Source organism: Ursus americanus, chromosome 15 (assembly GCF_024610735.1).
Source record: "Ursus americanus isolate L20-20 chromosome 15, mUrsAme1.1.p, whole genome shotgun sequence".
Taxonomy (NCBI): domain Eukaryota; kingdom Metazoa; phylum Chordata; class Mammalia; order Carnivora; family Ursidae; genus Ursus; species Ursus americanus.
In genome coordinates, this window is record NC_142141.1 from 6083126 (window position 1) to 6098793 (window position 15668).

The 15668-nt window shown below is 51.5% G+C and overlaps 1 protein-coding gene across 3 annotated transcripts in view; it reads left to right on the forward strand.

Annotated features, from left to right (window-relative positions):
- STK10 (serine/threonine kinase 10) overlaps positions 1–15668 on the forward strand; it is a 122881-nt gene that overhangs the window by 65936 nt on the left and 41277 nt on the right. For all 3 annotated transcript variants that reach the window (XM_045792108.2, XM_045792110.2, XM_045792109.2), the window contains exons 5-7: positions 6100–6172; positions 7147–7341; positions 7958–8039. In XM_045792108.2, the coding sequence (XP_045648064.1) occupies positions 6100–6172; positions 7147–7341; positions 7958–8039 (350 nt within the window). The remainder of the gene's footprint in view (positions 1–6099; positions 6173–7146; positions 7342–7957; positions 8040–15668) is intronic.

Here is a 15668-nt window from a genome sequence, read left to right on the forward strand (position 1 = left end):
GATTCCTTTGGTGGTCTACAGTTAAGGGGACAGATGAGAAATTTTGTTATATATCTGCATACATTCTAAGTTCACAGCCCTGTGTATGTGTATAATATATAATTGTTCTTATATTGTGTACGTAATTTTTGATTATAAAAATAGTATATGACATTTACACATATTTGGAAAGATACGTACAGTGGTATTTATTGCAACAATATTTCAACAGTAAGAAATGAGAAACGATCCAATTTACTCCAGTAGAGGATTAATTAAATAAGTTACGGTATTATCATACAATGGAATCTTCTTTAGCTGTTGAAAATTACATTGTAGAAAATGTGTGATCTCTTATAAAAGTGTATATATGTATGTGAGGGGACAAAACACAAGCTGCAAAATAGCATGTTTAATCTGATTTCATTTTTAAAAAGTGTTTTTATTTACACATACACTTTTTATTTATATACATAAATCTGGAGCTATATGCAGCAAACTCGTAAATGTTTATCTCTGCCAGGATTATGGAGGCTTTCTCATCTGTAAATGTTTGAATTTTTGATAAGCAGCTTTGCCTTGGTAATAAGAAGAAAATATACATAAGTGAGTATATAGATAGATACAGTTGTACAGACAGTTTGGAATAAGACCCACAGAGAAGGAAACAAAAGTCACTCCTGATGCGGCCAGAATGCACCCCGTAGGCTTCCTTTCAGTGTTTTTTCTGTGCGCAGAAAGGTAGGACCAGGTAGTGGTAAAGAGCACAGACTTAGCATCATGTCTGTCCTTACAGCTGGGTGACCGTCCACGAGTTCCTTAATGTCTCTAAACCTCAGTCTTCTCATCTGTCAAAGGGGAATAATAGGGCACCTGAGTGGCTCAGTTGGTTAAGTGTCTGCCTTCAGCTTGGGTCATGATCCCGGGGTCCTGGGATTGAGTCCTGCATCCGGATCCCTGCTCGTCGGGGAGCCTGCTTCTCCCTCTCCTTCTGCCTGCCACTCCCCCTGCTTATGCTCTCTCTCTGTGTTTCTCTCTCTGTGTGTCAAATAAATAAATAAAATCTTAAAAAAAAAAAGGGATGGGATAATAATTTTCCTTGCCCCAAAGGGTCATGGCTAGAAACGACATGCATCGGGATATACATGCAGATGGTACGCAAAATGTCGCACCGAGGAGGCTCTAAGGGACCCGCAGACATCCGCACGGTGCAGTAGGCCTGCTCACTTCTCAGTAAACAGCAGTGTTTGCTGGAACTGTTGGTTGGGTGTGTGCAGTGTTTCAGGGTTTTGTTACTAACCTGCGGCCAGTGTGCCCTTCGGGTCGCGTGTGCAGCTTACCGCCTGGCAAGGGCGCAGTGCTCTCACCACATCCTGGCTCCCACTGGGTTTTACTCAAAAAGCAAGAACAAAAACCCACAAACCTAAAAAACTTCTGCCACATGCATTTCAGCTTTTTAAACCAGAAAGGTGGTGCGTACTGTTTATCAAAGACATTTTAAAGAATCAAAGTGTCTAAAGTTAAAAAATGTAAGGCCCCCTCGGTGTGCTCACCAAAACCCCGCTTCTGGGGAGGTGGTGACTATGAAGTTTGCTGTGTAAGCTCGCAGACCCTGTTCTGTGCGTGGGGTATGTACGCACGCACAGTATGCGTGTGTCGTTCTTTTAAAATACACCTGCAATTGCGCTCTGCCTTCTGTTATATGCGAGGACCAGTCAGCAACATGTTCAGGGCAGCACGCTGGGGACAACCTCCCAGGTTAGTACACACGCATGCAACCTCATTCTTTTTAAGGGCTGCACGGTGGCTCACGGCTGGACTGTGCCATCACTTAACCATTTGCCAGCTAAGCTCTAGCAATAGCTTGGCAACTTCCAATTTTTTTACTCTTTCGAATACTCTTTTTTTTATTTACTCTTTTGAAATTTTGTAAACTTCCATATATGTTATCATCTGGCTTGGAGGATCTATTTCTAGAAAGAGAATTGCTGTCAAACATATTTCTTGAAAGTCAGTGTTGTTTTTTTCTAGACTTAAAGGGTAGTGTAGCAAAGTCTGGCCGTCCATGGATCGGTGGTTCGTTTGGGACAGCGTTTGGTGTGGCGGATGCGGTGCTGGGGGTGCGGCTATGGACAAGGCAGAAATGGACTCTTCGCTTATAGACGTGATAATTTATGAAACAGTCCCCACCCACCTGCTGCCCTTGTTTCGGATTCTTGTTGTAAAATGGGAGAAGGAGAGAGGAGTATTTTTATTAGAAGAGACTGCCTGGGGGGAACCCCCTTTGGATTGTCGAGGTCCAAACTACATTCCCAGAGCCTGAGGTCCCTGGGCTGCAGGGAGGGGCTGCCTGGGTGGGCCCCATCTTGTGGGGCAGAAGGGGGAAGGAGCAGCTATCCCAAAGGCTGGCTGGCTCTTGCTTAAGGGAGGGCCCTGGGGACCAACTGTGTGTCATTGTGAAAGTTGGTGGTTTCTGCTTTTCCTCTTTCTTCTCAGGCTGGGATTGGAGACCCCGGGTGGGGGAGTGGCAGCTCCCGGCTCCCTGCTGGGTCTGAGAGGCTGTCACTGTTCTTCCCAGATGATTTCCTAGGATGATGTGCCAGCCATTATTTTTGTTTGCAGGGGAGGTGGGCCCCAGGCGGCCCGCAGGGAGAAGGTGAGCGGGGCACATTCTTCCCCGAGGAGCCCAGAGGGGTGGTGACTTGTCCTGGCCTCCCAGGTAGTCAGCAACCGAGCAGGGTTCTGTCTGGGTTTCCTGGTTTTGTACCTCCCCCTGCAGCAGCGGATGGTCCCTCCCCAGGCCAGATGGTCCCCCCGGGCCTGTGGCTGACGGGCAGCTACTATCTAGTTACTCGGCATTGGGCTCAGACACCAGTTTTCCTGACCGCTCCCAGGAGCCTCAGCTATGCCCTGGCCTCACATTCTCCCGGCTCACGTGCCCCACGGACAGAGCGCATTTACCAGGAGCGGGGCTTGGGGCCCAGTGCTTTATGTGTGTCATTTAATCCGTCCTGGCGACCCTGCAAAGGAGTTCTCCTGGTATCACCACCTCTGTGTCACAGACAGGGACACTGAGGGTCAGAGGTTTGCTAATTGTCCTGACCCCTGCCTGTCTCCCACGTATCTGCTTCTGCCTCCCCTCCCTCCAGTCACGTTGCCCTGCCCCTCCAGGCTCTTCGGCCAGGTTGTTATCCCTGTCTGGAAATATCTTCCCCCAGATCTTGACTTCCTGTCTAAAATAGCTGCCCATCTGCCCCGCAATCACCGTGAATCACATGGGGGTTGTTCGGGGCCTGTTTTCGTTGCTAGAATAACAAGCCACGAGAGGGAGGAGAGTTTGGTTCAGCGCTGTGCCTAGAACAGTGCCTGGCACGTAACAGATGTTCAATTACTCTGCGTTGAACGAAGGAATAGCCTGGAGCACTCCACTGTGCTTCCTCCAAGCACTCCCTTCCCTCCCTGCGCCCTCTCACCTCTCGACTGTGGACTCCCCCATCCCTGTGCTCCCATCTTTCCACCCTTTACAGTCAGGAATATATACTTACTGGTGTTTGTCCGATTGCTGTCTGCTTCCACCACTAAACTTTGAGCTGCCCAAGGGCAAGGACTTAGTTCGCTTAGTTCGCTCCCGGCCAATGTCTGGCTCCGGATGGCACCCCAATGAATAGGTGACTGAACCAATGAAATAGAAGAGCCAAGACTGGAACCGATTCTCTGGGATTCAGGCCCATGCTCTTAGCATTATGCTCCTTCTTGGCTTGAAACTGTGGGTCTGATTGAAGCTCTCCAGGACAGAGTTGCTATGTGACTGTGGTTCGGGCCAGCTCTTTTCCAGAGCTAGACAGAGGCTTCTGGGCTGGCGGGTACTTACGCAGCTTTGCAGCTTCTCTTTGGATTAAGCCTCACCAGTCTGCTCAAGGTGTTGCTTCGTTCTGAATTTATTTTTATTTATTTATTTATTTATTTTTAATTTTTAATTTTTTAATTAATTTATTTTTTAAGATTTTATTTATTTATTTGACAGAGACAGCCAGGGAGAGAGGGAACACAAGCAGGGGGAGTGGGAGAGCCCGATGTGGGGCTCGATCCCAGAACGCTGGGCTCACTCCCTGAGCCGAAGGCAGACGCTTAACGACTGTGCCACCCAGGCGCCCCTATTTATTTTTTTTTTAAAAAGATTTTATTTATTTTAGAGAGAGAGCACATGAGCAGGGGGAGTGGGGAGAGGGAGAGAGAGAATCCCAGGCAGGCTCCGTACTGAGCGTGGAGCCCGACGTCGGGCTCAGTCTCATGACCCAGAGATCATGACCTGAGCCGAAACCAAGATTTGGATGCTCAACCCACTGAGCCACCCAGGTGCCCTGCTCCTGAATTTATGTATTTATTTACTTTAATTTTATTTTTTTAGAAAAGGACTTTATTTATTCATTAGAAAGAGAGCACATGCAAGAGCAGGGGGCAGAGGGAGAGGGTGAAGCAGACTCCCCGCTGAGCAGGGATCCTGACATGGGGCTCGATTCCAGGACCTGGAGATTATGACTTAAGACTAAGGCAGACACTTAGCTATCTGAGCCACCCAGGCGCCCCCTGAATTTATTTTTTAACCAAGATGAAAGTTACCTGTTTTTGTGCCATATAAGTTTATGTTAACTTACTAGTTGGGAAGGTTTTTAAAAACATAACAACAAATATGCTTATTTCTATTTTAAAAAAATGAAAAAAAATGAAACTTTATCCTTGAAGACAGGAGATTTGGAGATTTCTCTTCATGGCATTGGATTCTTCTCGTAGTAGTGGGCGTGTGAAAGAAGACTGGTAGTGTTGGGTGTGTGTTTAAAGATACATTTTATTTATTTATGTTAGTCCTGAAAGTCATACATGTTCATCCTGGCAAACTTAAAGATTTGAGAAAAGTAGAAGAAACCTTGTCTAGTCTCATGATCCATACACAACCAGTTTGGCAAGTTGGTGTATTTCCTCCAAGTCAGTTCATGTAGATTTTTGCCCTTTTTTGCGGGGAGGGGAGCGTCATGGGGACCATACGATAAATTCAACTGTGTACCCTCCCCTTTCCTACTTAACCTTAATAGTATATAAATACAGTGTCTTAATACTGTGCTAAATATTGCAACATTTAAATACATGTTAAATATTAATATCGTATATTAAATACATACTAAATGCTTAATATTGATGTTTTTGTTTTGTTTTGCCTTGGGTGGAGGCAGAGGGGTGGGAGAGAATCTTAAGCAGACTCCACACCCAGCGCAGGGCTCAATCTCACGACCCTGAGATCATGACCTGAGCCAAAAATCAAGAGTTGGACACCTAACTGACTGAGCCCACCCAAGTGCCCTTAATATTGACATGTATTAATATGTATAATTGAGTGTTAAAATATTGAATAAAAATACTTCAAAACTAATTTTAATACCTATAAAATACTCTGCCATATGCCCATATATCACACTTTTCTTAATCTGTTCAGTTGTTTACCCTTTATCTTATCTTTCTTACCTCTCTCTCAATTTCTTGGTTTATCTTACTGTGTGTGCGCGCGCGCGTGCTTGATACGCCATCTTAGATCCTTTTTGGAAAAGACAATATGTTATATATTGTACAGAAGTTTTAAAGTCACCCCTCAGCTTTGTTCGGAGACAGTATCCTACCAGTGATGTTTATCCGAGGCACAAGTATTGCTGATTAAAATCACTCCTAAAGCCAAACAATTAGGGCTCTTTTCAATTCGTCACTGTTATAATAGCATTTTGACGGACGCCATTCTGTGTACTATTTTTATGTTTAAGATTATTTCATTAGGGTAAATATCTAGACTTGGAATTACTGGATCAGAGAGTATGGGTGTTTTAAAGGGTCTTTCGATTTATTGCCCAACTGCTTTCCTGAAAGGCTCTTCAATTTATCCTCTCAGTAGCAGGAAGGAAAGTGCATGTCTCTATGTATCTTTACAGCAGTAGATCTATTTTTAATGGTCATAAATTTGCCAGGTAGGAAATGGCATCTGTTAATTGATTTGGAACGTCTGTCTCTGAGTTCACACCCCGGGGCTGTGGGTGCAGGAATGTCCATCGCATACTCTATCTGATTTTTGTCTTGCAGCTGACTTCGGGGTGTCTGCCAAGAATCTGAAAACTCTGCAGAAGCGAGATTCCTTCATAGGAACGCCTTACTGGTGAGTCGTGCAGTTTCTGGAAAGGGAATGGTGGGCTGAAGGGCGAACCTCAGACTCCCCAAGGTGACCTCTGGCTGCTGTAGAGGAGAGAAGACAGTGGCAAGAGCTCCTAAGTCAGCCTGCTGGGTCGGAGCCCAGGCCGCACCACTCATGAGTGCTGTGACCTTGGCCAAGTTGCTTAGCTTGCCTGTGCCTCAGTTTCCTCCTCTATGAAATCACGGTTCACGGTTGTTGTGAGGATTAAATGGGAAGATGCATATAGAAAATGCTCCATTAAGAACACCCAAACAGGAACCCCTAGAAAATGGTTCAGTTCTTGATTACAAGTACAGATTGAATGGGAGGCCCTGGGCTGGGACTGTGAGGACGAACAAGTCCAGTACCTGCCCTCCTGTGAAGTTTCTCTGGACTTCTCTAGTCCACTGTGTTTCCTTCTTTTCCAAAACTATTACTTAAAAAAAACAAACACGAAAACTCTTTCAGTTTCACACCTCATTACTTTGTTTTTCACGCGCACTCACTCGGGAGTTAGGCTCCTTTCCTGCTTGCTTATTACTCACCCTTTCTTTCTCTCTCTCTGCCCTTTTATTCTTCCTTTTCCTGTTCTCTCCCATCCCTTCTCTCTGTGCTGTTGTATTCTGTCTGCACCCGCCTGGTCCCCCAGTTGGTTCGGGCACCTTCCCCTCTGCCTCCACCCGCCCCCTCCCCAGGACTCTGCGTTCTGGATTGTTGCTGCCATCTTGTGGCAGGCGTCGGACCTGCGGCAGGACGTGGCAGTGGAGCCCCTCGGAAGGCATCTTTCTGAGTGAAGACCATCGTAAGGAAGACAGTGGGATGGACCCTCATGCACATCATGATTCGGGAGTGCCGCCAGCCCTCTGACATTGGCTTGTGGTGGTCGCTGACCCTGAGTCTCTGAGAAGTGCCTGTGGAGGCCAGGTTCTTAGCCCTCTGTTGTCCCTTGGTTGGTTCAGGATGGCCCCTGAGGTGGTGATGTGTGAGACCATGAAGGACACCCCGTATGACTACAAAGCCGACATCTGGTCCCTGGGCATCACTCTGATTGAGATGGCCCAGATTGAGCCCCCACACCATGAGCTCAACCCAATGCGGGTCCTGCTCAAGATTGCCAAGTCGGATCCCCCCACTCTGCTCTCGCCTTCTAAGTGGTAAGGAGCAAGGCCTGCCTGAGGGTGTTTGCTGCATGGCCGGTGGGCCTGCGACACGGGGCACGTGGGATGGGGCAGGTGGAGTGCCAGGGTTCTCCTGTCCCTGCGAGGTCCCAGGGTGGGGGAGGAGTCGGGGCCTGGGAGTCTCCGGGCCTTTCTGAGCTACCTGGGCCCTCCACGCCTTTTCCTGTCCTCTGTGCTCTTGGCATGGGCTGTCCATCAAAGCGGACTCTGTGATCCAGTGAGGCGGGTGCCGCTGCGGGAGCAAGTGTCTAAACAGGCCCTGGCAGCCATGGGGCACGAGCCTGGGCTGGGAACGGGGGCTTAGGCTTCAACCCCAGCGCTTCTCTGTTTTGCTATGTGGCCTCTGGCGAGTCCCTGCTCCGCTGATTTCCATGTCCCCATCTGTACAGCAATGCTCACGGCCAGAAGGTCATCTCGAAAGCCCGTCGCCTTCGCCGTTTTAGCTCATGAAAGCCCCCTTTGTCTTTTGAGGGCTGTGTTGGGGAGGCACATGACTCCCAGGAGAGTAGAGTCTGTGACTCGGGAATTTTCTGAGTTCTTGCCCTACTCCGAGCTGACTGCCGCCACCTGGGCCCCCCTCCCTCACCCCCAGGTCTGCGGAGTTCCGCGACTTCCTGAAGACGGCCCTGGATAAGAACCCGGAGACCCGGCCCAGTGCTGCGCAGCTCCTGGAGGTACGTGGCTCCGCTCTCCGGGGGGTGGCCGCCTGCCGCCCTCTGCCCTGCCCTTCCTCTGCGGGCAGAAGATGGGCGAGCTCACCCATGACCTGGAAGCCAGGTGTGTTCCTCCCCAGCCCAGGCGACGGCCAGAACAACCGTTCATTCATCAGCTGGTATTTCCTGGGTGCCTCCTGCATGCCCTGAATGCCTCTTGCACTGGGACGGCTCCTGTGAAGGAAGCTCCCCCAGAGCTGTCCTCATGTCTGTCGCTTATGTTCTAGTGGGGGAGACAGGCCACGGGCAGCAGATAGGCGCCTACGGCAGGGGCAGAGAAGGCTACGGAGAGCAAGAAAACAACTCAGGAGGATGGGGGCCTGCGAGGGCTTGCTCTCCTATGAAAGGAGGGCACGGAAGGGGGCTAGGCAAGTCGTGCCAGGGAGCTGAGGCAAAGGCCTGGCCTGTGAGCATGCTGGGGAGGAGCGAGGAGGCCAGGGCGTGGAGCCAGGGGTCAAGGCGGAGATCGGAGAGGTGTGGGGCGTGTGCTCACCGAGAGGACACATAGCGCCCTGGTATGCTCGCTGCTCTGATGCATTGCAGCAGGCCACAGACTTCCAGAAGGAAAGTGGGTGCTCAGTGGGAACCATATTGTCTGTGCAAACAGTTGAGGCAGAGTGAGCCACTCTTGTCCGTTCACGCTGGAGCCACTCCCCAAACCCAGGTTTCCAGCAGCCAGCTAAGGGCCAGCGGTGGAAGCAGGCCCTTCAAAGGGGGGCAGGCCGGCTGCGGCGCTCTCTCCTCTGCAGGAAGGGCCAGGTCGTGCAGGGTCACGCAGGGTCTCGAAAGCCCAGACCAGGACTTGAGCTTTACCCTGTGTGCAGTCGGGCGCCCCTGAGTGTCTGGACGAGGGTCACAGCATCCGACCTACACTTATAAGGGCCCCTCTGGCAGCTATGTGAGGAATCTCTGGCCTTCGCATGGAGAAGGGGATGCAGGTTTCCTTGAAGCTTTTTGAAATACTGGACGTAGCTGCGAGCTGCCCTTTGCCGGGGCTGATGCCTCATGTTTTGAAAAAGGCACACACCACCTGCCCAGCTGTCCTCAAGCCTGCCGGTTGCTGTTCCCATGCCATCCACACTGGGGAGACCGAGAGAAAGTGGGCCTGGGTTCTGGGGGAGGGGCTGCCCCTCCACACCCTGCCCAGTGTGATCCTTCCACGTAAGTGACTCACGACCTCTGGTGTGTGTTGGAAGGAAAGGAAGAGGAGGCCACAGCAAGCGCCGAGTCTTTGTTCACATTTAGCCGCTTTTCCCGAGTACCTACTGTGTGCCAGGCACGGGGCCCTGGTCGACTTTCCAGGCTCCAGCGCATCCCTCTGGCGTGTGCCACACAGCGCTGAAGTGTGTGGATTGTGGTTTATAAAGTCCTGGGTTCAAATCCCAGCTCTGTTGGCTTAACTTCTCTGTGACTCAGTTCTTGCTCTGAAATGGGGATAATGGCAATGCCCCCCCTTAACAGGGTCGTTGTGAGGGGTAAGTGTGAAGACACTGTAGAGTGCTCAGCTTCCCCTCTGCGCTGTGCTCAGTGAGTGCTGCATTGAACTGCAAGCATCTGGAGTACCAGAGGCCTCATTTCCTGGGTATTGCGGTGCTCGGTGGGGAAGCCAGAGGTGGGGGTGGGCGTCACTGTCAGAGGCAGAAGCTCTTGGCCGCTTGGGGCCAATTGTTTCCTGTAAGCAGGCACCTCCTGGCCTGCTACATCCGGCCTCTAGGACATCCAGGACATTCCACCAGGAAGAGACCAGCTGTCCTCCATCCCCACATGGCAGCCCTGGAGCCTCAGCCCGAGCCAGGAATTTTTGTTACATAGTTGGAAACAGTGTCCTGCCAGGGGATTCTTAGTGTAAGACAGAAAGGGTTGCAGAAGAAAGGAGCGATCTCTTGAGATCAAGAAGCCTTTCAGGGCTTAGGCTGCTGTTGGCTTTGTCCTTGTGCCTCTTTATTTCTGGATGGGGGTGGGTGGAGCACGGCCTGCCCAAGGTCACCTGGCTTTGAGTGACAGGCAGTGGCCTCCAGATCCTGGCTTCCCAGTGCTCCCTGCAGAGCTGTTCATGCCCCTGTTTCTGACTGCTTCTGGGAGCTTCCTCCTGGCCCCGCGTGCCTTGAGTTGACACTGGTTTCTGATTCACCCCCTCACTTGCACAGAGATTCTTGGGGACCGTGTCACATAGCGATTAGTGACCCAGGCTCTGAGGTCAGGCTTGACCATCTGGCATAGGAGTCATTCTCACTCCATGCCTCAGTTTCCCCATCTGTGAGATGTAGATGGTGCTCCCTTAACGCAGTTGTATGAGTGAGTGAGATTCTGTACGCGCCGTCTTCAGCACCATAGCTGTCACGTCAGGTGCTCTGCGGACGCTTGCTGAGTTGGTTATGAACCCGCCGCATGTTCTTGTCAGGGTCATCCGTGACTCACACTGTTGGACGCAGTGGCTGGCTCTGGCCTCCACGCTCGTCCCGTGGGAGCCACCCACAGCAGCCACAGTTGACCCTCATTCTTGCCACTGTCAGCGCTTGGCTTCCTGGCCCCCACAGCCCCCCGGTGTCTTCCCTTCTCACCGGTCACTCCTTCGCAGCGTCCTTCACCTGCCCCTCTTTCCTGTGACTGGTCACTGCGTAAGCGCGCCAGGGCCGCCTCCTGCACTCATCTCGAGGGTCCCACCTGGTTTACAGCAACTCCCACGTCTTCCCCGCAGCGCGCCGTGCTCCGCCTGTCCCCAGGTGTCCGCATCCACATCCAACCGTTGACTCTCTACCCCCGTGTGGACGTCCACACCTGAGTGCCCTCTGCTTTCCCCACATGCGCTTGACCAATGGCTGTCCCGTCTCAGGGAGTGGCAACCCCACCCACCCGGCCATCAGGCCCCAAACCTTGCAAGCATCCTTGGTGCCGCTCTTGCGTGCTCCATATCCACTCTGTCAGGAGATCCTGTGGTCCCTGCCTGTGGAACGTGCCCTGAATCGGACCGCTTCTCACCGTCTCCGTTGCCACCGAGGGTCTGAGCTGCCCCCATGGCTCTCGCCTGGGTTATTACTTCCTCGCTGGTCTCCCTGTCCTCCTTCAGTCTGTTCTCAGCTCGGCAGCCAGAGGGAAACCTTAACACGTCCTTCAGCTCCTGTCCCTTCCTGGTCCAAAGCCACTTAATGGCTCCCATCTCACTCAGGCTAAACTCCAGAGTGTCAGTGACCCATGGGGGCCTACACGATCCGCCCACCCCATCTTGACCCCTCACTCGATGGCAACTGCTCTGGCCTCCTTGCTATATTTCAGACACTCTGGGCATACATCTGTCTCAGGGCCTTTGCACAGCCCTTCACACTGCCTATAGTGTTTTTCCTCAGATGCCTCCATGGTTGACTCTCTTCTTTAACTCATTGCTCTTCTCAGTGAGGCCTCTACCAATCACCCTATTTCAAACTGGAAACCTGCCGCTTCTACTCCCAAAATATTCCTAACTCTCCTTTCCCTGCCCGACTTTTGATTTTTCCATGGTTTACTTGTTTATTAAGTTTATTGTTAATCTCTAGCATGTCAGCTCCCTGAAGACAGCCATCTTTGTTTTGTTCACTGTTGTGTCCCAAGCATCCAGAACAGTGTCTGGTCTATAGAGGGCCCTCCACAAGTATTCATTAATATTTTAACTTAACCGTAGTGTAACCCTGTCTCCGTGCCAGGTACTATTCTAAATGTTCAGCAAATGTTAACTACTTTAATCCTTAAAATAAGCCTCTGAAGTAGGTACTGGTCACATCTCCATCAAACAGGTGATAAAACTGAGCCACTGAGAGGGTCGGTAGCCTGCACAGGGTCCCACAGCTTGTAAGAGGCAGAGCTGGGATTCTGATCCTGGTTGCCTCATTCCAAAGCCTGTTCTTTTGACCACTCTGGTAAGCCTCCTCTCTGAACGAATGAAGGAGAGGAAGAAGGAACGGGAGAGAAAGAGAGAGAAGGTTAGATGGGAAGGATGGGGGAATTGGACAGACGCTAACTGAAACCTTGAAAGTGGCATCAGACGTTTTCTAAAGCCAGCCTCGGGAGTGTAGGAGCCCCCCGGCTGGTGGTTTCTAAGCACGTCAAGGAAAACCAGGCTCCCTTCTTGGAAAGGATGTCTGTGTAGATGGCAGGAGGGGGCCTGGCCAGAGGGCAGCTGCCAGTCGGCGAGCTGTGTGGCCTTGCGGGGCTTCCTGCAGAGATGACACCGCACTGCTGTGCGTCTTCCTGAGGGAGCAGACGGCTGACTTCCCCTCCGATCTGGGCCTCCTGCAGGGGTGCCCGAGCACCTTTCTGGGGACCCAGTGCCCGAGCAGCCTGTCCCCACGCAGGCACACAGTGCACTTCCTGCCCGGGAAGGCCCGGGCCCTCCTTGCAGCAGGGCTCTGTCTCTCCACTGGGCCTTGGCGACTCGGGGGTGGGGACTTCTCTTCTTTGGACCCATCCCTGGAGGCGGTGGAGCTGAGGCAGTGAGGGAGGTGGTCTGTGCTTGACGACACAGTGCTCTGGGCCTCATCAGCTATTGGAGGGGCTGCCTTCTCAGCCGTGCCTGCCTGGGGGTTCCAGGATTGGCATCCAGGGGACCTGCCCCGCTCACCTGCTCCTTTGGCAAAGGGCTTTCTTTCCCATGGCTTCCCCGTGGCGTCCCCTTCCTAGGGACCCTGGGGTGCTCATGGGAGGCAGTGGGGCGGATGGTCCAGCCCCAAGAAAGCAAGACTCCTGGCCATGCTGGAAAGCCACTAAGTTAGTCGTCGTGTAGCATGCCCTGATGAAAACTTGGTGTTTCCAGAAGCCTGTACCTACTTTCTTTAGGTCTGCCGCATCTGCTTCAGCAACTGCCGTGAAGTGTCCTGTGGCTTCTTGCTCAGATTCACGTGTGAGGTTGGGCAGTGTGAGGCTCGGGAACCTTCGGGATCCGATGCTCACCCTCAGTTCCAAAAAGCTGTGCTCTGTGGGGATGCAGGAGGGGGAGGGGTGGCTGGGGGTGCAACCTGTGCCTTAAAGGCTTGTCTGACTGTGCTGCTGGTGGTGACGGTGGTGACAGTGGCAGTGGCAGCGATGATGGTGGTGACCGAGGTGGTGACGGTGGTGACAGTGACCGTGACAGCGATGATGGTGGTGACCGAGGTGGTGACGGTGGTGACAGTGACAGCGATGATGGTGGTGACCGTGGTGGTGGTGGAGGTGGCCATGATGATGGTTTAGATGATAGCTGTCGTACTTGGAGCACTTGCTATAGGGCTTACAACAGCCATACCGTTATTCCCAGTATACAGATGAGCAAACTGAGGCTTAGAGCGGTTGAGTGACTCGCCCAAGGTGGTGGTGGAGGCGGCATTTCATCCCAGGCAGATTTCGCCTAAGGCCAGTACTCTCACCATGACACCCGCCTGCCTCCCATGATTAGTCACCCCTTATTAGTGCTCCCACTCAAGACCTTTGGAACCACACAGCAGCCAGACGGACACCTTTAAAGGGTAACAGGTGGCACCACTGCTCTGCTTCATCCTCCAGCAGCTTCTGAGAAAATCTCAGCTTCTCACGACGGCTCGGGGACCCTGCACGCACCACCCTGTCCTTCCTCCTCTGGCCCCTCCTCTCTCTTCCACAGGCCCTGCCGCCCTGGGCTTCTAGCCATGCCTCCGGTGTGCCAGACTCTGTCCGGCCTCAGGGCCTTGTACTCGCTGCTGCCCCTGCCTGGAATTCTCTGGGCCCAGATCTTTCCCTGGCCGGCTCGAGTGTCACCTCCTCAGGGAGAGCCCTGTGACCACAGACTAAGTAGCCTCCACCTCGAGGCCAGGCCCATATGGTTCCAGCCTCATGCTATCCATTACCTGATCTGACATGAGCTTTGTTTTTTTTTTTTAAAGATTTTATGTATTTATTTCTTAGAGCGAGGGAGTGCACACAAGAAGGGGGCAGAGGCAGAGGGAGAGGGAGATTCCCTGCTGAGCAGGGAGCCCAACGCGTGCCTTGATCCCGGGACTCCGGGATCATGACCTGAGCTGAAGGCAGACGCTTAACTGACTGAGCCACCCAGGCGCCCCGATCTGTCACGATCTTGTGTGTCGTTTGGCTACGTACCTATTCTTTCCCGCTCAGCTGCAAGCCCCCAGGGCAGGGACTGTGCCCATCGTGTCGTTCAGCCTTCTCTCAGCACCTGGCACACCATCGGCCTCAACATGTGGCTGTGGCCCGAATCGGTGAATGAATGGGGTGTGGGAGAGAAAGAAAAGAAATGAATTCTTTTTTTTCTTTTAAAGATTTATGTATTTGACAGAGCACAAGCAGGGGGAGCGGCAGGCAGAGGGAGAGGGAGAAGAAGTTTCCCCGCTGAGCAGGGAGCCCAACGTGGGGCTTGGTCCCAGGACCCTGGGATCATGACCTGAGCCGAAGGCAGATCTTAGCTGACAAAGCCACCCAGGCGCCCCAAGAAATGACATTCTTAAAATCTTTACCAGTTTGGACTAACTAGAGAAGGCCAGGCTGGTTTAGGGCTCTTTAAAAGGACTGAGAGTTATTCCTTTCAGGTCAGAATTCGGTGCCCGAGTGGAAGCGGGAGTTGGCTCGTGACCTTCCACAGATGACCTGTTCTAAACGAACAAGCACGTTAAAATGATTTGTAACGGACCTATCAGCAGCGAGTGTGTTTACGAGGTGCAGGAAATGTGTTCTTAGTCATTTACATACTTCCCTGCAATCTCGTTGACACTGTTCGTCTGCTGATAAATTTTCTGACAGTGAAAGCAGATTTCATCAGAGCCTTCCTCTGAATTGCAAATGAGCAGACTCCGATTTAATGACACCCCTCTGTTCCCTAATACACACAGCATTCCTTTCCAAGCGCCCCGGGTGAGCAATCTCACATCCTCGTCCACCCCCCGAGGCTGGGGATTAGAGAGCCGACTTGTACCAGGGAGGTACTTGTGCCGATTTAACAACCGCTGAGGCCTTAAAAGCTTTGGTGTTTAGCAAAGTGTGTGAAAGAGCCTTCATTTTTTTTTTTTTTTTTTTTAGAGGTGTGACATTTCTGTAAATCCTAGGAATAGAACTTACACAACACTCCCTTAAAAATTTGCAAACACGTGTGTTCCCAAAGACCTACCTCTCTGCACACGTTCATAGCTTTATTCATGGTCACCCAAAACAGGAAACAGCACAAATGTCCATCAGCAGCAGAAGGAGTAAACAGGTCGCGATCTGTGCAAACAGTAGAATACCGTACAGAAAGGAAAAAGGACCACTTTACAATACATGCAGTGAGGTTGGCGAATCTCATGGTTTCAACCCCAACACCAGCCCTAGAGGACTGCGTACTCTACGATTCTGTTCACATGAAGTTAGGAAACAGGCAAAACTAGTTTCTGGAGCTAGGCAACTACGGGGAGTGGGGTCGATGGTAAGGAGCTGGAAACCTTCAGTGTCTGCAGGTGGGCTCTGGTTATACCAAGTATGTAAGTGGAAAAAGTCATTGAGCTTCGCGATTTGTGAACTTTACTGGGTGTAAGCAACACTTCAATAAAGTATATGTAGTAGATATTTTATTTTAAGATTTTATTTATTTGAGAGAGAGTGAGAGCAAGCAGGGGGCGGGAG